We start from the raw sequence: 11,061 nt of genomic DNA, 5'->3' as shown, positions 1-11,061 counted from the left end.
TTTCTCTATTGATTTAGTTGCTATGCTACAAAATATACACAAGGCACACTTTGATAATCAAATGCAAAGGCAAATAACATTAAATTCTGTATCAGATGATTAATTATTGAGCCCTGACATTGCATCCTCTGAGTACATGTATTTTAGCAGTGTCCTGAAGACAGGAACTTCTGTTCAGTAACATGTACGCACTGACTATTTTTTGAAAGTAGGGGATTAAAAATAAGTTCCCGTTTCTTACATTTTTTTCATGTATTACTGGATCAACAGAGCTGCTCTAAAACTTTCTAAATGAGGCATTGAATTCTTGTTTTATATAATATACCAAGTGAAAGAAAAGATCAAAAAGTGAGAGTGCTAATGTGAATTTAGGATGACATTCTAATTCTGCTAAAAAGTACTCTAACACTCCAAAAAATACTTTCACTGAATTATTTACTGTTGCTTAGCTTCAGAACTTAGCCTAAACCTAATTTTCACTTAATTTCTAAAATTGCATCCAAATACAATGATTTAAAAGACAAAGAGAGACTGAATGATTAAATGATAAAACTTTTTTTTTTTTTTTTGAACAGCAGTAGGTCAAAGTACAGTGATTTTATACTTTAGGATGAACATGTTAATCCAGGTATAATGATTTCAAAGAGTTTCTAAACCTGAGATTTTTTTCAAATTGCTAGTCGAACAAAATCTTCTTATGTAATTTGTAAGAAACTAAATCTTTCACTATAGACTCTTAACTATTTAGCAAAATCAAGAGCAGGTTGTTGCAATTACTCTTTAAGTTAATTAGGAAACAGCAATCATAACAACCATTAAATTTCTACCCCAGTCAAACCAAGCACRCTTTTGAGCAGATCTGTTATATTATCCTGGATAAATGAGTCCGTTTATCACAGCTGGCCAAGGTCTCATCTCTAGCCATCACAATATTTTGGGTATGCAGCTCTGAGCTTCAGAAACTAGTAACGAAAAACGGTCTGGGAGGAGGAAAAGGATTTTAGCCGTTCTTTCATCAGCACTCCTGAAAGATTCACACGCTGTCTYACACCTGGTGAGAGATTCTAATGATTAACTTACTTCACAGTGTTTGGAACCCACTTAGAGCAACAGGCTGATGATTAACAGGGTTTTTTTTATTCATATTTCTTCTTAAAAGTTCTAAAGGAAGAAACTGTCAGTGTTTCTGGCTCTTTTCTCATGCATAATGATGCATGGATGGATCAAATACTGGCTGGATTAAATGTCACTGAGACTGCTGGAATAAGTATCGGCAATTTCAGGAATATTGAGGCACAATTGACCTAATGTGAGTGTGAATAAAGTGCAGATACCTAGGGCAGCATACTGTAGAGGACTGTGTACTTCAGTGCCTTGCTACCTACCTTGTCCYGGGAGCTCAGACTTGCTGCTGCTGCTGCACAGTTGAGCTGTGCAAAAGGCAGTAGCTATCACTGTGGGAGGCTGACTTCACTCCAGTAGCATAAGTGGTGAGTTTACTTCTTCAGGGCTCTGACTGTTTCTCAGCTTCAATCCCTCTACCTTTCTGCATTCAATGGCAAAAACACCCTAGCTCTCACTCCTTATCCTTAAGGCAGCAAAATACCATTTCAGTTGCCTGGAGTCACAACTTGGARTACAGATGAAAGGTGTTTTCAGCTGCTGCTTTAATAAACATAGTAGCACTACCCTGAGAAATAGTTGTAAAGGGGCTTTTGTAAATGTTAATTTGAAAGATGCTTGCTGCCATTTTTTAGGAAATTATCCAGAGTTGTTTTATTACTCTGTTGTTCAAGGAAGCAGGAAGTATCACAATCCTGTAAGCCAACAGAACTGACATGAGAATTGACATTCTCATGCCAATTTCTTCTCAAAACTAGATTAACCTGTAAGATTAATATTTGTTTTACTGGCTTCTCATATCAAAGAGAATAGAAATACAGTGAAAAATTGCAGTGTCTTTAAAAGAACTCCCCCAAATCATTATACTCTTCTTCAACTATGAGACCTCTCACAAGAAAGGAACAATCTCAGCACGTAAGCAAGTCACTTTGACTTGTCCGTTTTATTCTAGATATTCTTTACGGCTTGACTGAACTGCTAGTGAAGTCAATACAAGAGCTTTCAGCAGGCTTCAGTAAGTCTACTTTTTTTTWWAAAAAAAAAAACTTACCTCACATGAACCTAGACGTATTCCCATTCAAAGACAGTATGACAAAGATAGATGATGTGCGTGGAGTAGATTAAAATTACCTTTGCTCTGTGCTTTCCCATTGCATCTTTCTTCCACCACTGATCTGGAAAACTTAGGGAAAAGATTATCTCTTGTTCTATGTTTGTATAGTGTCAGTAAAGCAGGACAGCAAAAGTCTTTAAAGGTAAACTACATAATAATAAACTTGGTAATCCATCTTTGAAAATGACAGTGGTTGGCTGCCAAGTTCATTCACCACTTTTCTATCTGATGAAGAAWGTTGACTTTCAGTGGGAGGACATTTGTAGTGTTACACTTGATGCTGGCTTTCTCACAGTAAGAAAGGGGTCCTACTATGTCCCACGAACTGTTATCTTAATATTCTCCCTAGAAATTTCTTAGCCTGTGTTCATATATTATAGCATAATTATAAATAAACAATGTACATATAATATACATTGACTCAGGTTGTTGGAGCAATTCTCCAAGTTAACAAATTTCACTTTTCTTGCTGTTTTGTTTTCCAGAGGGCTTGTTCTCCTATCTTGTAGACARTCTCCACTGAATGAGGCACTGAATGAGTTGGCTGCTTTCTTCTGGCAGCTGAAGCAGGTCAGCTGGCACAGGTTTTTTGCTCCTATATTCTACTAATGTACAGTATTGGAGATGAGGACTTAGGAGATGTCCTGTGGTAAGGAGAAACTTAAGCACTGAGTACAGCAGAATAGATAAATGGAACAGGAACTGCTACCCCAAAACACACATTTAAGGATTTTAGTATTTTAAAGCTTCTTTTGTTCTTCTGAGACTGTCCAGTAACATGCAAGGCAAAGGGAAACAGCTGCAGTTATAAGCCTAATCAAAGGCACTTGGAATTGAAATGTTTAAAGCTGGTTATGATCTTTGGTTTAGTTGTAAAAATTAGTCACTGGATACGCTATTGTGATGCTGTTGTGGATATGCTATACTGTGAGCCATTTCGTGGTCTAGTAGGGTCTCTTACCACTTTCCCCCCAAAGTTTTGTAAGTGCTCTGAAGGCAGCATTGATACTGTTTCTGTAGCTGGCAGTCTTCCTAAGAAGATGTATTTCTTGTAAACTCCTTATTTTGTAAATGAAACAAATATATTAAAAATGTGTTATGCTTTGACCAGGTCCACGACAAGCTACCTTCTATTCTGAGAAAACACACACAATTTCTGTGTGGCTTATTGTGATAATACATTATCTTTCATGAGARGAACACATGCAGAAGTGCTGCTTACAAGGTTACTGTTTTCCCTTTGCTACTTACTCTTTGCTAGTTGGTTAATTATTGCTACTTTGGCAAACAGTAGGTCCTGACAGGAAAGTTTTAGTTTCAGTAAAACTGTGTGCTAAACAAGCCACAATAAAACTCGGGTCTTTGTTTGATCGAATATTGTGTTTCTAGAGGGCCTGGAAGGTTGTTTCACTTCCCACTCGGCCAGAGCACATCTGGGCTGCTGCGCAAAATCTAGAAGGAGGAGGAAGGGGGAAAAAAAGAAGACATGAAAATAAATAAGTCGTCGGCGTCCGTAACTGTGCGACCGAAGACCCCCGGGGAGGGTGCGGGTCCCGGTGCCGCCGGGGGACGAGCCCGGCCCCCGCCCCAGGCGCGGCGCGGCTGCCCGATCTGCCCTGGTCGCCGGCGCTGCCCGCCCGCTCCGCCGGCGCCCGAGGGCCGCGGGGCGGCGGGCGGAGCCCTGCCGCGGCGGGAAGCCCTCCCCGCGGGGAGAGCCGGCGGCGGCGGCGGCGGGGAAGGGGTGGGCAGACGGTGACGGGTCCGGGAAGCTGCTGGCGGCGCCGAGAGGCAGCGGGAGGCGGCAGCCCGCTGGGTGGCCGCTGGCAGCCTCCCCGCCGCGATGGGCTCCCGGCCGCTCGCCCACGTCTTCAGGGGCAGCTTCGTGCACGCCACCCGCGCCGCGCCCATGGAGGTCCTCCACGGCCACCTGCTGGGGGTGGACGAGAGCGGGAAAGTGAGCGGGGGCGGCCGGGGCCGGCGGGGCGGGGCGGGGTGGGGGACGCCGCGGGGCCGGGGCGAGTCCGCGCCGAGTCGCCGCGGCGGGAGAGGGGCGCAAAATGGCGGGCGGGAGGCGCGGGGCGCCCGCGCCCCTGCTCCGGGCCGCCAGGCGCCTTCTCGGCCCCAGACCCGCGCCCGCCGGGGGACGGGGCTCGCCGCCTGCCGCAGCTCCGCGGCGGGAAGGGCGAAAATCCCCCGCGCTCAAGGTGCCGGGGGGCGCGGGGGAGAGGGGAGCCGGGGGGCGGTAGGGGTTGGAGCTGGCAGCGCCGCGGCACCTCCTGGCCCCGCCGGGCCGCCGCGGAACCCCCTCCTGGAGCCCCCCGAGCTACTTCCCGGGCGCCGGGGAAACCTCTCTGCTAGTCTGGGGGATTTTTTTTTTCCGTTCCTGGTAATACATGTCAAAATAGTACAAAATATTTTTAATCATTGCAGCATATCTGCTGCACGTGTATGCTGCCTTCTGGGTCTGCTGCTTCTCTTGTCGGTTTATTTCCTTGTCACAAGAAAAAAAAATGGAGTAAGCCTGTAAAGAGTTACGAAGATGAAACTTAGCTACGAGCTAAGTTTAAAGTGGGCGTTGACGTTGGTTTCGGATGGGGAAGCTGTATGGTTCTGTGGACAGTATCAAGAGTTTCTCAGACACATCCTGTGAGTCGGTTGGTAATACCCTAGAGACTCAGTAAGAGATACAGCTGCTCCGTGAATACTCCGTATGCAGTCAAAAAAAAACATTCTTTTTTTTCTTGTTTCTTCCTTTTTTCGGTGGCTAAACAGCTATGTCGGGCTTCTGTAGCATTTGGAAGATGTGTAAAGCGCACTTGGGCTTTTGGGCTCCTTCAGGTGTTTGCTTTCACCGTCCGCACAGGTCTGCACGGGCCTGCCTGCAGGTGGTTCGTGACTCGTGCGGCACGTGAGGAGCCTGGTACAACGCATTGCAAAGWCTACAAAAAGCTATATCTTGACTTACAGGAGTGGGACAAAACCTTACAAAGCTATGTGTATTGGCTAGTTTTTCAACTAAAAAAAAATTAGCRGGGTTGAATGAATAAAGGGTTTGATTTCTGTAATTCCAGTACTGGAGGCACTCACACTGTCCAGCTCCGTAATGGAATTTTCTAGGAAAGTACCACTGCTCTGTGCCCTTGGAAGATCAAAATCTTTAAAAGATCTTCTTGAAAAACAAACACCTTAATATGCTGTAGCAATTTGTGCTCTCACTCAGCCACTCTCTCCCTTTCTTCTAGTGAACAAGGACTCACTGAATATTCTCTTCTCTGCATAAACTGATGCATTCCCACAGAGTCGTTTAAAAGTAATTTTCCAGTAGGATACTTGGCCAAAAATGAAATTCGCACCAGAAGGGAGTAACATGAAGTTTCTTCTCTTCTTAATACAAATTATTGTGATTTTACCATTCCAGTGCAATGAATTTTGGTATCATTTAGCCTCTTACTTGCATACATACCTCATACAGAGCTTCCATTAGAACCACTAAAGACTGGCGCTACAGGGATGTGATGGGTAGAAAATTGCTTTATTGTTGAAATATACACCCAAACTGTTTCAGTATTACTTCCAAAGAGCTAAAATTAACTTCACTGTTACTGTTCTGGTGCCTCATGTTGCTGACTTCATCATGGGGAAATACTGCATGGTCTCTTACAAGGTGAATAGTGAGCTTTTGTGAGCAGGCAGATGCTGTTCCCTAGTATCTGTCTTGGTCTCCCCTCAGAATGGCAAGGGCATATAATTAGTGCATTGTAACACTATAGTCCATATTACACTGCACAGTCCATATTTGCCTGGTAAAGGCCCAAGACCAAAGTATTGGTCCTCTCTGCTTTGCTGTAGTTGAAAGGCAATTTTAGGAAAGGAAACGTTGTCAGGTTTGAGACCCAAGTTACTATAAGCTAACAAAACCTTGGTTTTATTAAACAGCTGGGATGTGGTACGGTTCTTGAGGAATTGCTTTTAGAAAAAATAGTATTCTTCAGGGTAAAGAAAATAGATTTAAAATATCAGTTACCATTGAAATGTTGGAATAATTAGCAGAATAAAATATTAATTAAATGGAATGAATATTAAGATAAAAGCTGCTGTTGTTGAAGACTTGGAAGGAGCAAGAATTACAGAATGAGTTTATATTGTTAAGTATTGCCAAGCATAGGTGTTTGACTTAAGCCAGCTAAAATAGCCTAGCTGAGACATATGTTGCACTTGGTTGCATTTATGGCTGTACAGAGGGAAGCAGCAAGGCAGCAGCATCCTTGTGGTGTTCATTGCTTCAGCTTCYCAGCAGGTTGTTGGGCTGTTCATCTGAAGGCATGTCTAATAAATGAGTCTGTCTTTTATCTCATGTTGTGTGTTTGGGAAATCACGCAAATGATGGTCATGTCTAATAGGAAAATTGGTGAATACGGTAAACTCATTAAATAGTGGCAGCAACCCAGTGAGGCCAAAAATAGGACATCCATCATGATCATTGACAGAAGAGAGCTCCATGTTACTGCTGGCAGCTAAGCATTGCAGATTAGAGGGAGCAAGAAGGATGTGGAAGGGGAGAGCTGGATGAAGCATTTACTCACATGGTTAAGATAAGTACAAGCACTGCTAGATCCAAAAAAGGCATGTTCCTTTGGCCAGTATTGTTCCCTTTCCATTCTTAGGGTAGAAAAGTTGTTTATAGGCTGATGATTGAAGGCACTCAGATTTCACTGTAGTGTGTGCATATTTGACTAGGGAAGCCCCGGGTTGTGGCAGGGGTTTGAGCAACTCTTGGAATAAAAAAGGACTGAATTGGGCACTAGGGTGGGGAGATCTCAACTTTCATCTTTGGATCTTTAGCCCCCATGACATGAGCACGCTGAAGTCCATGGCAGAACTGATCAAAGCATTTGGGCACTGGTGATAGCACCCATTGACCTGCCTGCTCTTTGTGATGTGCTTAGCCCCAAGTGCTGGTTGTTGCCCTTCTTCTGTTTCCTTTTTCATAAGATGGAGGTCTTAGCCTTGTCTGTGCACTTTCTCAGTCTTTGGTGACTCTGGCATAGAGTTTGCTCTTAATACCTTTATGGTATTATGGTCCAGAACTAGTTTGAAGTAGCAGGGCAGTTATCCTTGAATATACTAGTAATCACTCAGGAAAATGTCCAAGTCTGGGACCTCAAAGACCTTAAAGTACTCAAAGTTAAAAAGAAGTAGCCAGGACAAACACTTCCTAAAGCAATGGACATTATCTCTTGGATGACCAAGCAGTTCTGTTGGGAATACTGTTAAGAACATATAACCCCAAGCTTGTTACATTTGAAAAGGGTGTGGATGTCTAGCTGATTCACCCACAGCTACGTTTGACAATAAAGGAGCACGTCAGGTTTAGCATTTGTTTTATGTGCTCAGCTCCCCTGAAACATATTTCCTTAATTTCTCCGTGATTTAAATGTTTCATTTATTTGAGTCCTAAGAGTATATAATATCCAATTCTTTTCCATGGCAACGTCTGTTTCCAGCTTTTGCCATCTGGTATTTCATGTTTCTCCCTCTCTCTCACATGCACACACTCTCTCTCTTTTCTTTGTTCAGCAACTCTAATATTAGTCATTCTGCATCCATTTTAACTTCAGTTTCTGAGTCACATTTTCTTTATCGCTCATCAAAAATTTCTGTAGGTCTGTAGTCTAATACATTCTAATACAGTCTAATACTAATTGAATTGGCTTAAGAGTCTATTTTTCTTTAAAGAAGAGATAGACTGCTTTATGTGAAGTATTAGTAGATTACAATATTTTTGCAATTATTGCTAATACATACTTGCATAATATAGTTTTAATTTTTTTCTGACTAAAAATTTGATAATATCTACTCTTAAGAGAATGTAGTACAATCAAGAAAAGTGTGTCTGTCCTTAAAAAAATACGCAGACAAAATCTGTTTATTGTCTGCAATTTAGTAAATAGCCTTTATTTCTGTTCCCTTGTATATATAAAAAAAGTAGAAAAAGTAGTATAATGCACATATAACAAAACAGCAGTATAAATAAATGCTAAATATGCTAAATGGTGCTCTTCTCTTCCTCGTGACCTTCATCCTAAGTTCTTTCTTATTGTTTTTTACAACTAATTAATCTTACCTTTACATATTTTTTTAATTGCTACCTTAGAAGCTACAGTCGTGAAGGGGATACAGATCCCCAATCTGAGAATTTTTATAAAAGCAGAAGGATGCCTATAGCAGTAAGATTATTCCCTTAAACTTAGAGGAACAAGGTCTTCATAGCTATACTCAGAGAATTRGAAAACCTTAAGATGGTTTCAGGCAAAAATTGATTAGGCAAGAATTTGGAGTTTCCAAAGCCCAGAATATAGAGTCTTTGGTGAGGGGATCTTCCTGAACTCTATGAAATGTCATGGGAATCTGATCCTACTGTAGTCTCTGGCAAACATTCTAATACAAATAAATAAAAATCGTGGTTGTTTGATTGTTTTTATGATTTTTAATGATTACTCCTGCATTCTTAGATTCCCCATTCTTTGCTTCTTGAACAATTGTCATGCCTAGTGTTGCCAAATGAGATAGATAAAAAGTTTAGAATTCATCTACTGAGAATATAGATATAGATGATATATGATGTGATACATAAATACATGATATGATGCAGATAAAAACACCATGAAATTAACAAATGAACAACAAGCATACCAAAATTAAGAACTGGCAAAAGTTTAGCAGCTATAAAATTTATGCCTTCCAGAAGTCACATGGAAGCAAATTAGGCTTTAGTATTGTAGGTTTTTGAAATAAATAAAAACTGTAGGCATGCTTCTAGTCCGTTTGGTAAAGTTAAAAGATTATTTGCTTTTTCTCACTCAATTTATTTCACCCYCCTCAGCAGTTAAAAAATAAAAAACTATATTAATAACATGAAGGAAAAATTGGAAAATGCTTAGGTCAGTGCAAGACAGTCATAGGCAAAGCAATTCATTTGACCACTCTGTTTTTAAATACTGTAATTACATTCCATTAAGGCTATCACATACTTACATCAAGAACTCCCTTACTGCTAGAGCTAGCATCGTAGTACTTTACAGGAATGCCAGTGGATAGTGAAGTCTCCCTGTGCAGTTCTGCCAATGTATCAGTTCAGAGTGAATTAATTCTCTTTTTTACAAGAAATTATAAAGTGGATTGGGTTATTCACTGGTTTATAAATAGGTATTTCACAATCATACTTGATAGTCAGGTACAAAAAGTATTTCAATACAAACCTAATTCTTTTGTAGCAAGTTTGTGAGATCTAGTGTAAGATAATGACTGTTACTTTGCTTTCATGTAAAGCTGGTGTAAAAATAGTATGTAACTATTCTTTATTTTTTTTTAGATTGTGTTTTTGGAGCAAAATGATCAGCAAGAGCAACTGGCTAAGAAGTGGGGATTCAAAACATCTGACATAAGAGATCTGAGTAATCAGTATGTGTTTGGTTTGGATTATTTTCAGCAAATGCAGTTTGTTCCTTGAGTGAAGTAATGTGAGTTTATCTGAACAAATTTAGTCATAGAACATACTACAAATCCAATCTCATGGGCAAAACTCCCTTCAGTTCCACAAGAACTCTTTAATCCAAAATGCAAGTGTCTTSGATTAGGCTTGGAGTGTTAACAGTCCGTATGCTTTTGGCTTTCCCTGGGTTGGGACTACAGCCAATTGTGAGTGATTGATACTGCACAGAGCAAATGCTACGTTTTGTTTTCATATATGACCTCTTCTGTTCATACAAGAGTAAACAACATTCTTTCTTGAGATTACATTCCATGTCCATGTTACTAGCAATGGGCTGGGACAATAGGTGCTGGCTGGAAACTCTACAGTTAATAATTATGTGCGTAGCATTAATGTTGCAGATACAGGAGTAAATAGTTTGGGCCTTGGCACCTTCTGTAATAAAAACTAGTTAAAACTAGTTAAAAAATTAGAGGATTTAAATCCTCTAAACACAGAACCTTGTATTTCTACTTGTATTTTTTTTCCTGAGCTAATGAAATCCCCCACCCTTCAAGGGAGATGAAGTGTTTTTGGATTGTGCCTGTTGTGCTTTACACACAGTAGTGCAGCTGTAAGCAACTAGTGGCTTAAAGTCTAGAGCTGCAACATCATTTTAGTGCTCAGTTGTTAAAACATCTGTAGGCTTTATTGGAACACTGATCATACAGAATATATGAATCATGAGATGTTTTCTTCTTTGTTTGAAATAGCCTGGGGAAAATGGAAGGCACTGGGAATGTGCATCAGACTGAGAAGGATCTTTCCGCATTTCTAGCACATAGGAAGAGGGAGATTTATAAAAAGAAGAAACCACTGTTACCTCAGTAGCCAGGGAGAAAGCAGAACGAGTGAGAGAAATTTAATACTGTATAGAGTTCTAGCACACAACAAAATAATTATAATTATTCCCCATATTGTTGATATTTTCATTGATGTTATTGCATGAGTACTGACAATAAGCTGTATTGCAGTTTCGTTGTTGCTATATCTTTGCTATCAAAACACTGAACATATATTACTTTATCAACRTCTTCATCTGCATTTGTAGACACAGTGACTCTTCTTCCATTAAGCCTTATATTTTACTGATTGATTTTATATATATAAACACATATATAATGCAGAGGAAAAATGGGATTTAGAAAGTTACGATATTGTAAATGTAATCTGGCAACTAAAAGCATCCAAAATATCTATACTAGAAAGCAAGAGTGGGCCGGATTCTTCCCTTGTTCAAGTGTATTCTACTGTGGAATAAATTTAGTTATTGTGAAGTCAGTCTGGCTTTACT

The 11,061-nt window shown here is 40.6% G+C and overlaps 1 protein-coding gene across 2 annotated transcripts in view; it reads left to right on the top strand.

The window, feature by feature from the left end:
• The first annotated feature begins 3,970 nt into the window (after positions 1–3,970).
• The window catches only part of GDA (guanine deaminase), a 31,237-nt gene continuing 24,146 nt past the window's right edge, over positions 3,971–11,061 (top strand). The window contains exons 1-2 of one of the 2 annotated variants that reach the window (XM_085313681.1): positions 3,971–4,190; positions 9,609–9,697. In XM_085313681.1, coding sequence (XP_085169807.1) covers positions 4,077–4,190; positions 9,609–9,697 — 203 coding nt within the window. In that variant the 5' untranslated portion in view covers positions 3,971–4,076. Of the gene's footprint in view, positions 4,191–9,608; positions 9,698–10,480; positions 10,619–11,061 lie in introns of those variants that run through there. The other variant, XM_085313689.1, reaches the window with a different exon arrangement.

Source organism: Rhea americana, unplaced genomic scaffold (assembly GCF_003343005.1).
Source record: "Rhea americana isolate MKP2758 unplaced genomic scaffold, rheAme1 scaffold_11, whole genome shotgun sequence".
Classification (NCBI taxonomy): domain Eukaryota; kingdom Metazoa; phylum Chordata; class Aves; order Rheiformes; family Rheidae; genus Rhea; species Rhea americana.
This window is presented reverse-complemented; position numbering and strand designations above follow the sequence as displayed.